Genomic DNA, 19,745 nt, shown 5'->3' on the forward strand with positions numbered 1-19,745 from the left:
GCAACAACACTGATAATACCGGTAATTTTAATGTGCACATAATTTTATTTTATTTTTATTTGAAGGAATACCTCTGTACAGACTGATCACCTGTACAAGCAGGTTAATACATAGTCCAAAAGACTATTTTATAGTGAGCCAATTAAGTTACTTGTTATTTATATATATGCTTCAAGTTTGCTGAATCGACGGATCCAGTATTGTATGTATATATATTCTACATAATTTATATATTTTATCTAATAAACCGTCAATATTATAGTTGTATCGACAACTATCTATATACCCAGTCATCTGAGCACCCTCCATTATTTTATCTTTTCTAACATATATATATAATTGGCAATAGGTACTGCCATTTGGAGAGAGCACCAACCCGTGTATTGTGGACAGTTGAGCCTCTGTGACTTTTTATCTATCATTCCAGTTACACTTTAAAATCTAAACTTATTTATTCCATATGTTGAATGTTGTAACAGAAAAAATTTAATGGAAAATTCTGCCGCTTTACCTCCCCAATAAAAAGTGATCAAAAAGTCAAACACACTCCAAAATTGTATCAATAAAAACTACAGGTCTCCCTGCAAAAAATAAGCAATCAGACAGCTCCGTAGATAACTATTAACTATATCAAAAACAAATGAATGTAAAAGACAGGTAAACAGGATAAGGTATGGTGCCCTGGAGCAAGGGTACTTTGGAGTCTGGATGTCTGTTGACATTTGCCCCTATTTCCACTAAGCAAAGCCATCCACTCACTACTTTTGTGTACTTGGAAGGGTTAACTTGCACTGATTTATCCACCGTTATCCTTTTTATATTGTTGAACTACAATTAATATGCTTTTTGTAATATATCCTGTTCATTTGCACTATTACTACACTGCACTGTGGAAAGGATTATTGCACAGCCAGCTAATACTGATAGACTTTGAGATTTTCCAGCCTGTGAACTGAGAAGCTAATACTGTCACCATAAGGGACTATGAAGAGCTGAATTTTGGAGGGGGAAAAAACAGACACAGTGAACTTTTGATCGTCTGGTTTAGCTCTGTCAGACACTGTTTAGTCATTCCCCTTGACTTGTATTGAGGCACAATAAAAGTGAATGGCAGCTGTAAACTGTATAATTGTTACTGTAAGGCTGTGCGTCTCCAGTTTCACCACTCCCACTAAAAGTTTCTGGATTAGTTATAAACTGTATAAAAGTGGGGCTAGATGTCTGCAGATAGGGATCAGTGTTTAGTATGAGAGACTCTGCCAAGACTGCACAAGTGACCTGAAAAAGACGCTGAGATGGGAATACCCTGCCCGATGACCAAGCCATGGCCCACTAGCCATTTGGCCAGGGTATCAGCCTTCTAGGAGAGAGGGACAGCTAGCTTAGGCCCTTCCTCAGCATGGAAACTTCTGACAGGGAGGAGACTGGAAAAGCTCAGTGCATTGCCTTTACTGTTCTGTACTTGAGTTCCTCCAGTAAACAAGCACACTGGACTCTCTGAACTTATTTCCCATTCGGGTTCTCCACGCTTTATCATCCTTTCCAGAGAGAAGCAATAGCTCAATGGTGTCTGGGAGTACCAGTGTAGTGTTGGAGCCATGGTATATAGTGTTCTATCTTCTTTCTGTGCAGGACTAGGTTTGAGGGTGGGAGCAGGGGGAAGTGGGCTAGCTTTATATTTTCTGAATGGGAAATTTAAATAAAGATATACAAAAAAGAACTTGGACCAGAAGAATGTTGGGAAGAGAAGCATAGCATCACCAGAAGCATACCACATCATCTGTCAAACATGGTGGAAGCAGTATGACCAACAATTTAAATGGTTCAAACATAAACAACGAAAGCATGTCCTTCAAGGATTTCTTTAATGTTCAAAGCGAGTCCATAAATATGTACAAAAAGTGCCAAAGATCGTGCAACGTTTCGACTATAACATAGTCTTTCTCTATTTATACAATACACTCCGATGGACCACCATATTCCCTGGAAGGCCCGATGCACTGGTGCGCACAGTGGGGAGACTGACATAGTGGAGGTATGTGCTACTGATGCGCCGCTCTGCTGTAATGGTCTCCATGGGAACATGGGATGCAGCTAAAGCTGGGCATGAGCAGTGGGGTCAGGTGGATGTGACGTATTTGGTCACGTGGTCGGGAGTAGGTCAAATGACGTGATGACGTTTGCGGAGTCTAACAAATGAAGATTTAAGGGTGGAGTAAAGGTTGAGACATGCACAGTGCGCTTAGGCAATGCTGGATCCATGTGTACAATGTTGACAGCCCGTCTGTCTGTCCACATGATGTCACACTGAATGCACCTATGGAGATTGGTCAGTTGTAGAGTTGAGCGAACACCTGGATGTTCGGGTTCGAGAAGTTCGGCCGAACATCCCGGAAATGTTCGGGTTCGGGATCCGAACCCGATCCGAACTTCGTCCCGAACCCGAACCCCATTGAAGTCAATGGGGACCCGAACTTTTCGGCACTAAAACGGCTGTAAAACAGCCCAGGAAAGGGCTAGAGGGCTGCAAAAGGCAGCAACATGTAGGTAAATCCCCTGCAAACAAATGTGGATAGGGAAATTAATTAAAATAAAAATTAAATAAATAAAAATTAACCAAAATCAATTGGAGAGAGGTTCCATAGCAGAGAATCTGGCTTCCCGTCACCCACCACTGGAACAGTCCATTCTCAGATATTTAGGCCCCGGCACCCAGGCAGAGGAGAGAGGTCCCGTAACAGAGAATCTGTCTTCATGTCAGCAGAGAATTAGTCTGCATGTCATAGCAGAGAATGAGGCTTCACGTCAGCCACCACTGCAACAGTCCATTGGCATATATTTAGGCCTAGCACACAGGCAGAGGAGAGAGGTCCCGTAACAGAGAATCTGGCTTCATGTCAGCAGAGAATCAGTCTGCATGTCATAGCAGAGAATCAGGCTTCACGTCAGCCACCACTGCAACAGTCCATTGTCATAAATTTAGGCCCAGCACCCAGGCAGAGGAGAGAGGTCCCGTAACAGACAATCTGGCTTCATGTCAGCAGAGAATTAGTCTGCATGTCATAGCAGAGAATCAGGCTTCATGTCAGCCACCACTGCAACAGTCCATTGGCATATATTTAGGCCTAGCACACAGGCAGAGGAGAGGTTCATTCAACTTTGGGTAGCATCGCAATATAATGGTAAAATGAAAATAAAAATAGGATTGAATGAGGAAGTGCCCTGGAGTCCAATAATATATGGTTATGGGGAGGTAGTTAATGTCTAATCTGGACAAGGGACGGACAGGTCCTGTGGGATCCATGCCTGGTTCATTTTTATGAACGTCAGCTTGTCCACATTGGCTGTAGACAGGCGGCTGCGTTTGTCTGTAATGACGCCCCCTGCCGTGCTGAATACACGTTCAGACAAAACGCTGGCTGCCGGGCAGGCCAGCACCTCCAAGGCATAAAAGGCTAGCTCTGGCCACGTGGACAATTTAGAGACCCAGAAGTTGAATGGGGCCGAACCATCAGTCAGTACGTGGAGGGGTGTGCACACGTACTGTTCCACCATGTTAGTGAAATGTTGCCTCCTGCTAACACGTTGCGTATCAGGTGGTGGTGCAGTTAGCTGTGGCGTGTTGACAAAAGTTTTCCACATCTCTGCCATGCTAACCCTGCCCTCAGAGGAGCTGGCCGTGACACAGCTGCCTTGGCGACCTCTTGCTCCTCCTCTGCCTTGGCCTTGGGCTTCCACTTGTTCCCCTGTGACATTTGGGAATGCTCTCAGTAGCGCGTCTACCAACGTGCGCTTGTACTCGCGCATCTTCCTATCACGCTCCAGTGCAGGAAGTAAGGTGGGCACATTGTCTTTGTAGCGTGGATCCAGCAGGGTGGCAACCCAGTAGTCCGCACAGGTTAAAATGTGGGCAACTCTGCTGTCGTTGCGCAGGCACTGCAGCATGTAGTCGCTCATGTGTGCCAGGCTGCCCAGGGGTAAGGACAAGCTGTCCTCTGTGGGAGGCGTATCGTCATCGTCCTGCCTTTCCCCCCAGCCACGCACCAGTGATGGACCCGAGCTGCGTTGGGTGCCACCCCGCTGTGACCATGCTTCATCCTCATCCTCCTCCACCTCCTCCTCATCCTCGTCCTCCTCGTCCTCCAGTAGTGGGCCCTGGCTGGCCACATTTGTACCTGGCCTCTGCTGTTGCAAAAAACCTCCCTCTGAGTCACTTCGAAGAGACTGGCCTGAAAGTGCTAAAAATGACCCCTCTTCCTCATCCTCCTCCTCCTCCTCCTGGGCCACCTCCTGTTCCATCATCGCCCTAAGTGTTTTCTCAAGGAGACATAGAAGTGGTATTGTAACGCTGATAACGGTGTCATCGCCACTGGCCATGTTGGTGGAGTACTCGAAACAGCGCAACAGGGCACACAGGTCTCGCATGGAGGCCCAGTCATTGGTGGTGAAGTGGTGCTGTTCTGTAGTGCGACTGACCCGTGCGTGCTGCAGCTGAAACTCCACTATGGCCTGCTGCTGCTCGCACAGTCTGTCCAGCATGTGCAAGGTGGAGTTCCACCTGGTGGGCACGTCGCATATGAGGCGGTGAGCGGGAAGGCCGAAGTTACGCTGTAGCGCAGACAGGCGAGCAGCGGCAGGATGTGAACGCCGGAAGCGCGAACAGACGGCCCGCACTTTATGCAGCAGCTCTGACATGTCGGGGTAGTTGTGAATGAACTTCTGCACCACCAAATTCAGCACATGCGCCAAGCAAGGGATGTGCGTCAAATTGGCTAGTCCCAGAGCTGCAACGAGATTTCGCCCATTATCACACACCACCAGGCCGGGCTTGAGGCTCACCGGCAGCAACCACTCGTCGGTCTGTTGTTCAATACCCCGCCACAACTCCTGTGCGGTGTGGGGCCTGTCCCCCAAACATATGAGTTTCAGAATGGCCTGCTGACGTTTACCCCGGGCTGTGCTGAAGTTGGTGGTGAAGGTGTGTGGCTGACTGGATGAGCAGGTGGAAGAAGAGGAGGAGGAAGCCGAGAAGGAGGAGGTGGCAACAGGAGGCAAAGAATGTTGCCCTGCGATCCTTGGCGGCGGCAGGACGTGCGCCAAACAGCTCTCCGCCTGGGGCCCAGCTGCCACTACATTTACCCAGTGTGCAGTTAGGGAGATATAGCGTCCCTGGCCGTGCTTACTGGTCCACGTATCTGTGGTTAGGTGGACCTTGCTACAGATGGCGTTGCGCAGTGCACACTTGATTTTATCGGATACTTGGTTGTGCAGGGAAGGCACGGCTCTCTTGGAGAAGTAGTGCCGGCTGGGAACAACATACTGTGGGACAGCAAGCGACATGAGCTGTTTGAAGCTGTCTGTGTCCACCAGCCTAAATGACAGCATTTCATAGGCCAGTAGTTTAGAAATGCTGGCATTCAGGGCCAGGGATCGAGGGTGGCTAGGTGGGAATTTACGCTTTCTATCAAATGTTTGTGAGATGGAGAGCTGAACGCTGGCGTGTGACATGGTTGAGACGCTTGGTGACGGAGGTGGTGGTGGTGGTGTTGGTGGTACATCCCCTGTTTGCTGGGCGGCAGGTGCCAACGTTCCTCCAGAGGCGGAGGAAGAGGCCGAGGCGGCAGCAGCAGAATAGGCCGAGGCGGCAGCAGCAGAAGAGGTAGCAGGGGGAGCCTGAGTGACTTCCTTGGTTTTAAGGTGTTTACTCCACTGCAGTTCATGCTTTGCATGCAGGTGCCTGGTCATGCAGGTTGTGCTCAGGTTCAGAACGTTAATGCCTCGCTTCAGGCTCTGATGGCACAGCGTGCAAACCACTCGGGTCTTGTCGTCAGCACATTGTTTGAAGAAGTGCCATGCCAGGGAACTCCTTGAAGCTGCCTTTGGGGTGCTCGGTCCCAGATGGCGGCGGTCAGTAGCAGGCGGAGTCTCTTGGCGGCGGGTGTTCTGCTTTTGCCCACTGCTCCCTCTTTTGCTACGCTGTTGGCTCGGTCTCACCACTGCCTCTTCCTCCGAACTGTGAAAGTCAGTGGCACGACCTTCATTCCATGTGGGGTCTAGGACCTCATCGTCCCCTGCATCGTCTTCCACCCAGTCTTGATCCCTGACCTCCTGTTCAGTCTGCACACTGCAGAAAGACGCAGCAGTTGGCACCTGTGTTTCGTCATCATCAGAGACATGCTGAGGTGGTATTCCCATGTCCTCATCATCAGGAAACATAAGTGGTTGTGCGTCAGTGCATTCTATGTCTTTCACCGCTGGGGAAGGGCTAGGTGGATGCCCTTGGGAAACCCTGCCAGCGGAGTCTTCAAACAGCATAAGAGACTGCTGCATAACTTGAGGCTGAGACAGTTTCCCTGGTATGCATGGGGGTGATGTGACAGACTGATGGGGTTGGTTTTCAGGCGCCATCTGTGCGCTTTCTGCAGAAGACTGGGTGGGAGATAATGTGAACGTGCTGGATCCACTGTCGGCCACCCAATTGACTAATGCCTGTACCTGCTCAGGCCTTACCATCCTTAGAACGGCATTGGGCCCCACCATATATCGCTGTAAATTCTGGCGGCTACTGGGACCTGAGGTAGTTGGTACACTAGGACGTGTGGATGTGGCAGAACGGCCACGTCCTCTCCCAGCACCAGAGGGTCCACTAACACCACCACGACCATGTCCACGTCCGCGTCCCTTACTAGATGTTTTTCTCATTGTTATGGTTCACCACAACAACAAATATATTATTTGGCCCAATGTATTGTATTCAAATTCAGCGGGATATAAATTTGAGGCCTAGTATTTAGGCGCTGGGTGACCGGTATGGATTTAGTGACAGAATTAGACTTGGAAATGCACAGAAGCGTGTGTGTGAAGTTATTCTGAATGACCCAATGTGCACCTTGAATATTATATACCCTTTTTGGGATAGATTTCAAATAGCTCTGATATAGCAGGAACCACTAAATTATGAAATTGCTAAATTGGGAATTGTACTTCAACCCAGAACAAAAAATGTGCTTTGACGGGCACTAAATAACTTTCCCAGCTACAACAGTACAGCGGTAACGAGAGATTTAGAGGGATTTAAATTTGAGGCCTAGTATTTAGGCGCTGGGTGACAGGTATGGGTTTAGTGACAGAATTAGACTTGGAAATACACAGTAGCGGGTGTGTGTGAAGTTATTCTGAATGACCCAATGTGCACCTTCAATATTATATACCCTTTTTGGGATAGATTTCAAATAGCTCTGATATAGCAGGAACCACTAAATTATGAAATTGCTAAATTGGGAATTGTACTTCAACCCAGAACAAAAAATGTGCTTTGACGGACACTAAATATCTTGCCCAGCAACAACAGTACAGCGGTGGGTAACGAGAGATTTAGAGGGATTTAAATTTGAGGCCTAGTATTTAGGCGCTGGGTCACCGGTATGGATTTAGTGACAGAATTAGACTTGGAAATGCACAGAAGCGTGTGTGTGAAGTTATTCTGAATGACCCTATGTGCACCTTCAATATTATATACCCTTTTAGGGATAGATTTCAAATAGCTCTGATATAGCAGAAACCACTAAATTATGAAATTGCTAAATTGGGAATTGTACTTCAACCCAGAACAAAAAATGTGCTTTGACGGACACTAAATATCTTGCCCAGCAACAACAGTACAGCGGTGGGTAACGAGAGATTTAGAGGGATTTAAATTTGAGGCCTAGTATTTAGGCGCTGGGTGACAGGTATGGGTTTAGTGACAGAATTAGACTTGGAAATACACAGTAGCGGGTGTGTGTGAAGTTATTCTGAATGACCCAATGTGCACCTTCAATATTATATACCCTTTTTGGGATAGATTTCAAATAGCTCTGATATAGCAGGAACCACTAAATTATGAAATTGCTAAATTGGGAATTGTACTTCAACCCAGAACAAAAAATGTGCTTTGACGGACACTAAATATCTTGCCCAGCAACAACAGTACAGTGGTGGGTAACGAGAGATTTAGAGGGATTTAAATTTGAGGCCTAGTATTTAGGCGCTGGGTCACCGGTATGGATTTAGTGACAGAATTAGACTTGGAAATGCACAGAAGCGTGTGTGTGAAGTTATTCTGAATGACCCTATGTGCACCTTCAATATTATATACCCTTTTAGGGATAGATTTCAAATAGCTCTGATATAGCAGAAACCACTAAATTATGAAATTGCTAAATTGGGAATTGTACTTCAACCCAGAACAAAAAATGTGCTTTGACGGACACTAAATATCTTGCCCAGCAACAACAGTACAGCGGTGGGTAACGAGAGATTTAGAGGGATTTAAATTTGAGGCCTAGTATTTAGGCGCTGGGTCACCGGTATGGATTTAGTGACAGAATTAGACTTGGAAATGCACAGAAGCGTGTGTGTGAAGTTATTCTGAATGACCCTATGTGCACCTTCAATATTATATACCCTTTTAGGGATAGATTTCAAATAGCTCTGATATAGCAGAAACCACTAAATTATGAAATTGCTAAATTGGGAATTGTACTTCAACCCAGAACAAAAAATGTGCTTTGACGGACACTAAATATCTTGCCCAGCAACAACAGTACAGCGGTGGGTAACGAGAGATTTAGAGGGATTTAAATTTGAGGCCTAGTATTTAGGCGCTGGGTGACAGGTATGGGTTTAGTGACAGAATTAGACTTGGAAATACACAGTAGCGGGTGTGTGTGAAGTTATTCTGAATGACCCAATGTGCACCTTCAATATTATATACCCTTTTGGGATAGATTTCAAATAGCTCTGATATAGCAGGAACCACTAAATTATGAAATTGCTAAATTGGGAATTGTACTTCAACCCAGAACAAAAAATGTGCTTTGACGGACACTAAATATCTTGCCCAGCAACAACAGTACAGCGGTGGGTAACGAGAGATTTAGAGGGATTTAAATTTGAGGCCTAGTATTTAGGCGCTGGGTCACCGGTATGGATTTAGTGACAGAATTAGACTTGGAAATGCACAGAAGCGTGTGTGTGAAGTTATTCTGAATGACCCTATGTGCACCTTCAATATTATATACCCTTTTAGGGATAGATTTCAAATAGCTCTGATATAGCAGAAACCACTAAATTATGAAATTGCTAAATTGGGAATTGTACTTCAACCCAGAACAAAAAATGTGCTTTGACGGACACTAAATATCTTGCCCAGCAACAACAGTACAGCGGTGGGTAACGAGAGATTTAGAGGGATTTAAATTTGAGGCCTAGTATTTAGGCGCTGGGTCACCGGTATGGATTTAGTGACAGAATTAGACTTGGAAATGCACAGAAGCGTGTGTGTGAAGTTATTCTGAATGACCCTATGTGCACCTTCAATATTATATACCCTTTTAGGGATAGATTTCAAATAGCTCTGATATAGCAGAAACCACTAAATTATGAAATTGCTAAATTGGGAATTGTACTTCAACCCAGAACAAAAAATGTGCTTTGACGGACACTAAATATCTTGCCCAGCAACAACAGTACAGTGGTGGGTAACGAGAGATTTAGAGGGATTTAAATTTGAGGCCTAGTATTTAGGCGCTGGGTCACCGGTATGGATTTAGTGACAGAATTAGACTTGGAAATGCACAGAAGCGTGTGTGTGAAGTTATTCTGAATGACCCTATGTGCACCTTCAATATTATATACCCTTTTAGGGATAGATTTCAAATAGCTCTGATATAGCAGAAACCACTAAATTATGAAATTGCTAAATTGGGAATTGTACTTCAACCCAGAACAAAAAATGTGCTTTGACGGACACTAAATATCTTGCCCAGCAACAACAGTACAGCGGTGGGTAACGAGAGATTTAGAGGGATTTAAATTTGAGGCCTAGTATTTAGGCGCTGGGTGACAGGTATGGGTTTAGTGACAGAATTAGACTTGGAAATACACAGTAGCGGGTGTGTGTGAAGTTATTCTGAATGACCCAATGTGCACCTTCAATATTATATACCCTTTTTGGGATAGATTTCAAATAGCTCTGATATAGCAGGAACCACTAAATTATGAAATTGCTAAATTGGGAATTGTATTTCAACCCAGAACAAGAAATGTGCTTGAACGGACACTAAATAACTCGCCCAGCTACAGCACTAGGGACAGATTTAGCTGGATATAAATTTGAGGCCTAGTATTTAGGCGCTGGGTGACCGGTATGGATTTAGTGACAGAATTAGACTGGGATATGGCCAAAAAATGAACAGACTATTGCTGGTTAAATGCACTTGGTGTGACAGCTTCACCCTGATGTAGGCTTTAGCCAAAAAACAACCACACCATTGAGGGTTAAATGCACTTGGTGACAGGCGCAGCTTGCCCCTGATTTTGTATATGGCCAAAAAATGAACAGACTATTGCTGGTTAAATGCACTTGGTGTGACAGCTTCACCCTGATGTAGGCTTTAGCCAAAAAACAACCACACCATTGAGGGTTAAATGCACTTGGTGACAGGCGCAGCTTGCCCCTGATTTTGTATATGGCCAAAAAATGAACAGACTATTGCTGGTTAAATGCACTTGGTGTGACAGCTTCACCCTGATGTAGGCTTTAGCCAAAAAACAACCACACCATTGAGGGTTAAATGCACTTGGTGACAGGCGCAGCTTGCCCCTGATTTTGTATATGGCCAAAAAATGAACAGACTATTGCTGGTTAAATGCACTTGGTGTGACAGCTTCACCCTGATGTAGGCTTTAGCCAAAAAACAACCACACCATTGAGGGTTAAATGCACTTGGTCGCAGCTTGTGCTGGCGCACCACAAGACACAAAATGGCCGCCGATCACCCCAGAAAAATGAGACTGACAAACGGTCTGTGCAGCCTAAAAACAGTGAGCAATTGAGGATCAGCAGCTCAATGATCCACAGCTGCAGATCGATCAGTTAATCAAGTCCTTTGGAGGAGTTAATCTGCCTAATCTCGCCCTACTGTCGCAGCCGCAACCTCTCCCTACGCTAATCAGAGCAGAGTGACGGGCGGCGCTATGTGACTCCAGCTTAAATAGAGGCTGGGTCACATGGTGCTCTGGCCAATCACAGCCATGCCAATAGTAGGCATGGCTGTGATGGCCTCTTGGGGCAAGTAGTATGACGCTTGTTGATTGGCTGCTTTGCAGCCTTTCAAAAAGCGCCAAGAAAGCGTCACAAAAGCGCGAAGAAAGCGACGAACACCGAACCCGAACCCGGACTTTTACGAAAATGTCCGGGTTCGGGTCCGTGTCACGGACACCCCAAAATTCGGTACGAACCCGAACTATACAGTTCGAGTTCGCTCATCCCTAGTCAGTTGTCATGACTATTATTTATATGATATATTTGATTGGTAAACACTGAATGTAATCATGACCTAATAATAATGTCACAATATGGATTGGTCAATTGAGATGGGGGAGGTGCTTTTTAGGCTATATATGACATTACGGTTAACTCTATATTATGCTTGAGAAAGACTATGTTATAGTCGAAATGTTGCTCCATCTTTGGCACTTTTTGTGCATATTTATGAACTCTTTTTAAACATTAAAGAAATCCTTGCCGTCGATTATGTTTGAATTATCTAAGGAGCAACCGTAGAGGATCGGTGTTTGCTGACTGGCTGACCATTCCTAAGGAAGTCTGGATGGTATATTAGTGCTGCTTTCACACCGTTTTTTTCTACAACAATGTAATTGGGTTATTGGTGTTTAGTGATGATGTAACTACAGACAGATGTAGCAGGATGAATTCTCTACTGTATAGAGTTATACTTTCTACTCAGATTCTGCAAAAAAGACAGAATGGCTCTAGTCTCACAGTATAAACAAGCTACAGAAGAAACTCAAAAGTAAAGTAATTGAATATTCTTTAATGGTTGAATAAGTCAACAGACCTCAACCGGAATGCAAGCAGAAAGAGCTACAAACAAGCAGCAAACCAAGACGGCTGCAGGAAAGGCCTGGCAAAGCACTTCAAAAGAAGGGAACTTTGTTTTTAGTGGTCTATGCTTCAACCACATATTGAAATCCTGGAAATTCTCTATCAAAACCAGTGTGATTTTCTTTGAATGGCTAACATATGAAAATTGGGTTACTGTCCCAATACGTCTGAACCTGTCATCGTGAAAGTGTAGTACTGTATACGATATCTATTCATGACAATATTCATTACATACAAAAAGCATAATGGATCTGCAAGAGTGAAGATATCTGTACAAAGTCACATCAGACCCAGAAGTTGTATTATGCTGGAGGCAGAAAGCAGCAGTTGCCATGGTAACATCAGTACCTCAATTGGAGCAGGAATGGGAGTGTTGGGTCATTTTAGTACACTGAATGGAAACTCTCTGTACAACTCATGATAGATGCTGTTTTGAAATCACTGTCATTATTTCAGCAGGCCTCCAATTATTCCAAGCCCTACTACTTTTATCAAAGCTGTACACACTCTGATATATCATTTTATTATGCTCTGCAGAAAAATGCACATAAATACAAATATGCAACAATAACTGATCAGTACATTTGTTTATTAAAGTATTATAATCACAATGATACCAATGTCTCTTCTGGCTTGAACTGGTATGACTTCTGCATCACCCAGGCTCTGCTTTGTGGAAACCAATCTCTGAAAAAGCAGAGTGGCCTTACATACCAGGGATAGTACATCTCCTCTACTCGGCTTGTTCCAGCGGACACCACTGCCAGGGCTGCATCCTGGGCAGGATATGCAGGCATGGATATCTTATCTCTGTTTAAAAAAACAGAACAAGATTAAGTAAGGTTCTGGAAATACAAAGAATCTGTCTGTGCAGCCATCGAAAATCAAACATGCTTTCATACTGTACTTCACTAGTTTTCAAAAACTGGAGAAGGAGAATGCCTTCAGAGGCATTCCGTTATTCACTCCGTCATAAAAGAAGTCTATGGGCTGCATAACGGATCCATCCCGTTTCCGTTATGCAGGGGAGTCTTCTCATAACCGGAAATTTGCTCATCTCTAGTGATCTTGTGTTCCGGGGCTTCTTACATTCACTTTGTAACATGTGTAGCCACAAAGTATGAGGAAATTCGGATTCGATGCACTTCAAAGTTTTCCTAAACTTTGGACTGAATTCCTTGAGACATGACTTGGATAACTTGCAGATGAGGTGCTGGCTTGATTATTACCCAGGTCATGTCTCAAGGCCTGTTTAAAATGTAGAACATTGACTTATAGGGTAGCTACCTAACATATGGTGGCATTAGAGGCAGAGCTTGCTAAGAGCTGATTTGCATACCCTCTTTCAATCCCATACACTCAATTCTACTTCTTCCATAATATCTGCTTTCAATCTTTCTCATACTGTAGCACACCCTCTTCTGTTATCACTAGCTACAGGTCATTGCACTATATCTACTCCTACTGCACCTGTTTTTACATCATCCAGACCCTAGCTTTCCAGTTTGAATCTGCTTGACTCTCTGCCTTCTCCTCTTTTCCTGTTCCTTTAACTACCACTCCCTAAGGCCTCTTTCACACTACAGTATGTTGAATTCAGTGTTTTGCGTTCCGTTTTTCACGGATCCGTTGTTCCATTTTTTGCTTCCGTTGTGGTTCCGTTTCTGTTCCGTTGTTCCGTTCCGTTTTTCCGTATGGCATATACAGTATACAGTAATTACATAGAAAAAATTGGGCTGGGCATAACATTTTCAATAGATGGTTCCGCAAAAAACGGAACGGATACGGAAGACATACGGATGCATTTCCGTATGTGTTCCGTTTTTTTTGCGGACCCATTGACTTGAATAGAGCCACGGACCGTGATTTGCGGCCAAATATAGGACATCTTTTCAACGGAACGGAAAAACGGAAATACGGAAACGGAATGCATACGGAACACATTCAGTTTTTTTGCGGAACCATTGAAATGAATGGTTCCGTATACGGACCGTATACGGAACGCAAAAAACGGACCGCAAAATGGAAAAAAAAAATGGTAGTGTGAAAGAGGCCTTAGTAAAACAAAAATTGACCCCAAGGTTTCCAAGACAGGGGCTGCTGCAGAAAACAAAAATTCCCAATCTTACTCAAACAATAACAAAAACACTAAAAATAATATGACCAAAAAGAACAAAACCCCTATATGAAGGGTTCATTTATATATTTTATAGTTGACACATATTTCCATTTATGTTTACATCAAAACAAATAACCATAACACTATAACTGCGTTGGATAAATTAGGTTAGAAAGGTCATTGTGTGACAGTGGATTGCAACAATGGAAGAGTAAACTAACTAGTCAAACATGAAGCAGTATCAATGCAGACAAGAATGAAATGAAAAATATAGATGTGAAGTATACATGATGTCAAATTTTGTGTATGCAAATACACTATACTTTCGATTTTTATTTTTCACTTACAGTTTTGTGTAACAATTATTTTCTTTTATTATCTTATTCTTAATCTTTTATTCTCACTTCATTTCACATTATTGAGCCTCCTTAACTGTTATTTATACTGCAGGTATGTTCACTACACGAAGTCTGAATATCACCCTACTGCATACATCAAATTATCCTTCTAACTTCTCAATCACACCTCACGTTTAATTGATTGATTTTGATTCAATTCCTGTCTGGTGTGTTTTTCATCTGGCTCCCATTTCTGGTTTATTGCTACAAACCTGGCATAATGGAGCCATTGTTTGATCTGATGAAGGAGGCAGAGCACCTCCAAAAAGTATCGTCCCTTGCCACGACATTCATTTAAAGACCTGACATACACTTTACATGTACATATATAATGCTCGCCCATGCCCCCTGTACTGCCAGTATATAATGCTACTCGGTTCACCCCCGTAGCGCCAGTATATAATTCTACATCGTCCCCCCTGTAGTGCCAGTATATAATGCTCATCCGTCCCTCCCTATGGTGCCAGTATATAATGCTCATCCATCCCTCCCTATGGTGCCAGTATATATTGCCCCCTGTAACGTGTATATAATGCCCCCCTGTGGTTCCAGTATATATAATGCTCCTCCGCCCCCCCCCCCCCATTTAGTGCCTATGTATAGTATTAAAGATTACGATAGAGGTTATGATGATTTTGAGACCTTCTGCACCATTCTACTTCTTAATGGGCTTTAGGCCTTGTTGTCTGTGGTCTATAAGGCTGAATGGCAAGGAAGGCAGCCACAGTCTCCCATGCCCCACTGTAAACTGATGCACCCATGTGGCCCTGATTCCACTGGAAGGAATCCTTTTGAGGATGGGGGCCCTGGGCAATTGCCTGGTTTGCCTATTCCTCCTTCATGCTGGCCCTGACAGTTAATGCTATGTGTCAGCACCAGGATTTTAATTCAAATGAAAACCTGCTTGAAAAAAAATAGTCACTTGTACACTGCAGTATAATATCACTGTAAAAAATGCTTGACACGGAACAAAATTTGAATTTTTAATGGCACTAATAGATAATATGTATGGTAATATTCAGAACAGTGAGTGACATCTCGTTTATGATGTCTATATCAGCAAGCAGTGGCATGTTATCAGCACCATAATTGAAATTAAAATTAAGACTTTTTGTTTTAAAAATAGTCACTTGGACACAGACTGAAATATAATGTACTGTAATAAATGCTTGATACAGAATAATATAACAATTTGTGGTGGCACTATTATCTAATACGCAAAACAATGAATGATGTCTGTATCAGCAGGCACACCAGGATTAATATTACTGAAGATTTATGAATGAAGCGATGACGATTGAATTGTATAGCTACAACAGTACTCAATCACCGTAATGGATGTCTGAATGAGCTCGCCTAACACACTAACACTGACTGAGTCTGTCTGCTATCTTCTCTAAAATCTATCAATTTATTGTAAATCTGTCTGTTCTTCTCACTATGAAACACACTCACTGACACTAATCCACTACTTACTCGTATTCTGTGTATTTCTATCTCATTCTCTGCATGATGTCCTCTGTCTATTACCATAAAGCAGCACCATTTCCTGGTTGGGCTGTTTTATAGTAGCTAAGACTCATCCAATGAGTCACCAGTGCCTCACGACTATAGCCTCTCTGGAAAACACTATGGTGAAGCCTGCTGGGCCGCTGCCCAAGGTCACGTGATCCTTCTTCTGCATCTAAAAATTAGTGTCCGGCAGCAGCCATTTTAAGCTATTTGTGTAGACAAATCCTAAAGGTTTTGGATTCACAGAAATCAGAAATTTTTGGGAAATGTAATACCTGTCTTGTAGAAAATGAGGTGCAGCACTTCAGAGAAAAATACTCTTTCACTTTGCATCAGGCCATGTGAATGGCCCTTTAAACAATGTCTCCTAACTCCCTCCGGACTCCCCCATACACATACACATTCAATTTGCATGTGGGGAGAGAGTAGAAAGCCACTGCCAGATACCTCTTGCAGCAGCTTATCTCCTGGGATGACAAAAGGAACGAGAGAAAATATTCACTTTGCCTAATCCTTCTACACCCTGACATCATCTGTCGAGGGAGGGTCTGGAGTAAACTGTTGGACGAACACACTGTTCTTGGCAGGTTTGGCCAACAATAGACCAATATGTATGAGATCCTTTAGATTGTACGTACTTGTTTATTCTGAAGTGGCTTTGTTGGCAGGGCAAGATGATAATGCCTTAACCACTTTAACCCCGCTAGCTAAAACCCCCTTAATGACCAGGCCACTTTTTACACTTCTGCACTACACTACTTTCACCGTTTATTGCTCGGTCATGCAACTTACCACCCAAATGAATTTTACCTCCTTTTCTTCTCACTAATAGAGCTTTCATTTGGTGGTATTTCATTGCTGCTGACATTTTTACTTTTTTGTTATTAATCGAAATTTAACGATTTTTTTGCAAAACAAATGACATTTTTCACTTTCAGCTGTAAAATTTTGCAAAAAAAACGACATCCATATATAAATTTTTCGCTAAATATATTGTTCTACATGTCTTTGATAAAAAAAAATGTTTGGGCAAAAAAAAAATGGTTTGGGTAAAAGTCTTGGCAAAAGACAACTTTTCCAATTTTTTTTATACAAAGTTGGCATTTGACCAAGATATTTCTCTCACCCAGCATGGGTATATGTAAAATGACACCCCAAAACACATTCCCCAAGTTCTCCTGAGTACGGCGATACCAGATGTGTCACACTTTTTTGCAGCCAAGGTGGGCAAAGGGGCACATATTCCAAAGTGCACCTTTCATTTTACACATTTGGATTGCAAGGTACTTCTCACACACATGGGCCCCTAAATTGCCAGGGCAGTATAACTACGCCACAAGTGACCCCATTTTGGAAAGAAGACACCCCAAGGTATTCCGTGAGGGGCATGGCGAGTTCCTAGAATTTTTTGTCACAAGTTAGCGGAACATGATGATTTTTTTATTTTTTATTTTTCCTTACAAAGTCTCATATTCCACTAACTTGCGACAAAAAATAAAAAATTCTAGGAACTCTCCATGCCCCTCACGGAATACCTTGGGGTGTCTTCTTTCCAAAATGGGGTCACTTGTGGCGTAGTTATACTGCCCTGGCAATTTAGGGGCCCATATGTGTGAGAAGTACCTTGCAATCAAAATGTGTAAAAAATGGCCTGCGAAATCCTAAAGGTGCTTTTTGGAATGTGTGCCCCTTTGCCCACCCCTGTAAGGCTCTATTCAGACGTCCGTATGTGTTTTGCGGATCCGATCCATGTATCAGTGGATCCGTAAAAATCATACAGACGTCTGAATGGAGCCTTACAGGGGGGTGATCAATGACAGGGAAGTGATCAGGAAGTCTATATAAGTGATCACCCCCTTGTCATTGATCAGCCCCCTGTAAGGCTCCATTCAGACGTCCGTATGCGTTTTGCGGATCCGATCCATGTATCCGTGGATCCGTAAAAATCATACGGACCTCTGAATGGAGCCTTACAGGGGGGTGATCAATGACAGGGGGGTGATCAGGGAGTCTATATGGGGTGATCAGTGGTTCATAAAGGGTTAATAAGTGACAGGGGGGGGGTGTAGTGTAGTGGTGTTTGGTGCTACTTTACTGAGCTGCCTGTGTCCTCTGGTGGTCGATCCAAACAAAAGGGACCACCAGAGGACCAGGTAGCAGGTATATTAGACGCTGTTATCAAAACAGCATCTAATATACCTGTTAGGGGTTTAAAAAAATCACATCTCCAGCCTGCCAGCGAGCGATCGCCGCTGGCAGGCTGGAGATCCACTCGCTTACCCTCCGTTCCTGTGAGCGCGCGCGCCTGTGTGCGCGCGTTCACAGGAAATCTCGGCTATCGCGAGATGACGCACGGATGTGTCCAGGAGGAATGAATCAACCACCTTCCGGACGCATCCGTGCGTTAGGCGGTCGGGAGGTGGTTAAAGTGGTTGTCTTTAGGGTTTAATATTGATGACCTATCATCAGGAAAGATCATCAATATCTGATCAGTGGCAGTCCAACTCTCGGCATCCCTGTCCACGAAGTGCATCAGCCTCTTCCTAGACCAGTGACATCACACTCAAGTGAATGAGACTGAGCTGCAATACCAAGCTGCGAGGAGGCCACAGTGTTTATGCTGTACAATTCTGCAAACATATTGCTTTTTGAGTCCCATGACTTGTAAACAACTGAACAGCAAAGATATCTACTGTAATTTAGTAAATTTGTACTGGATGTAACAATTTCCCTATAGAAACCGATTAGGAAAATCTTCTCTATACTAGGGTGTAAATGGAAGAGTTCACTTTGCCTGGAGCAATCAAAAGAATACAGCCTACATAAAGAGTCACATTTTTACAATGTAAGATTCATTTCTTTGACAGAACTAGTATGTATCATTACTTATAAACAATCAAATTGCGTGCAAAATTGAACCATGTAAACCCCATCTTACTTTACTTTCTCCATGGCTGACTGAGTATCGATTAGCCCCAAGATACACAATGTGATGGAGACAGGAATCTTTTGCATGGCTAGCTCATGTCGCAGTGAACCAAAGAAACCATCCAGGGCAAATTTTGATGCACCATATGATGTGGTGTATGGAGTTGCAATCTTACCTAGAGTGACACATACATTTACATAATTGGTGAAGAACATTTTGATAATTAGAGAACCTAGAACTTTTTCTAGCATACTTTTCATAATTTTTTATAAATGCATTATTCAAAATACAGCAGAAAAACTACAATTCTGAAATAGTAATGCTAATTCTTTTAAAGGGAACCTGTCATCAACTTTATGCTGATCTCACTGAGGGCAGTATAAAATAGTGACAGAAATGCTGATGTCATTGGTGTGTCACTCATGAGCTAAAAGTAAGTGGTTGCTGAGAACCAGCATCATAATCATTGCAGCCCAGGCCTTGAGAAGAGTCCTGGTTATACATAATCTCCTGCTCTCTCACCCATCTGCTGATAAATGACAGTTCTCTCCTAGAAAGAAAGAGAGAAAACTAGGTAGAAGACTGTCAGTCATCAGCAGGTGGGCAGGAAAGCAGGAATTCATGAATAACCATGACTCTTCTCAGGTGGCCGGGACTCTTTTCCAGGCCCAGTCTGCAATGATTGTGATGTCGGTTCTCGGCAACCACTTACTTTTAACTTATAAATGACAGACCGTTGAAATCAACTCTCCTGTCTGTACTTTATTCTGCCATTAGTATGTGCAGCATAAAGTTGATGACAGACAATTTACCAAATTTATACATGCATAAATTGTA

The 19,745-nt window shown here is 43.5% G+C and overlaps 1 protein-coding gene across 1 annotated transcript in view; it reads right to left on the reverse strand.

Moving 5' to 3' along the window:
• Positions 1-12,520: 12,520 nt before the first annotated feature.
• LOC122927338 (hydroxysteroid 11-beta-dehydrogenase 1-like protein) overlaps positions 12,521-19,745 on the reverse strand; it is a 99,080-nt gene continuing 91,855 nt past the window's right edge. The window contains exons 5-6 of the mRNA XM_044279087.1: positions 18,918-19,083; positions 12,521-12,760 (exon numbers count right to left, since the gene is read on the reverse strand). Coding sequence (XP_044135022.1) covers positions 12,556-12,760; positions 18,918-19,083 — 371 coding nt within the window. The 3' untranslated portion in view covers positions 12,521-12,555. The remainder of the gene's footprint in view (positions 12,761-18,917; positions 19,084-19,745) is intronic.

Source organism: Bufo gargarizans, chromosome 1 (genome assembly GCF_014858855.1).
Source record: "Bufo gargarizans isolate SCDJY-AF-19 chromosome 1, ASM1485885v1, whole genome shotgun sequence".
In the NCBI taxonomy this organism is placed as follows: Eukaryota; Metazoa; Chordata; class Amphibia; order Anura; family Bufonidae; genus Bufo; species Bufo gargarizans.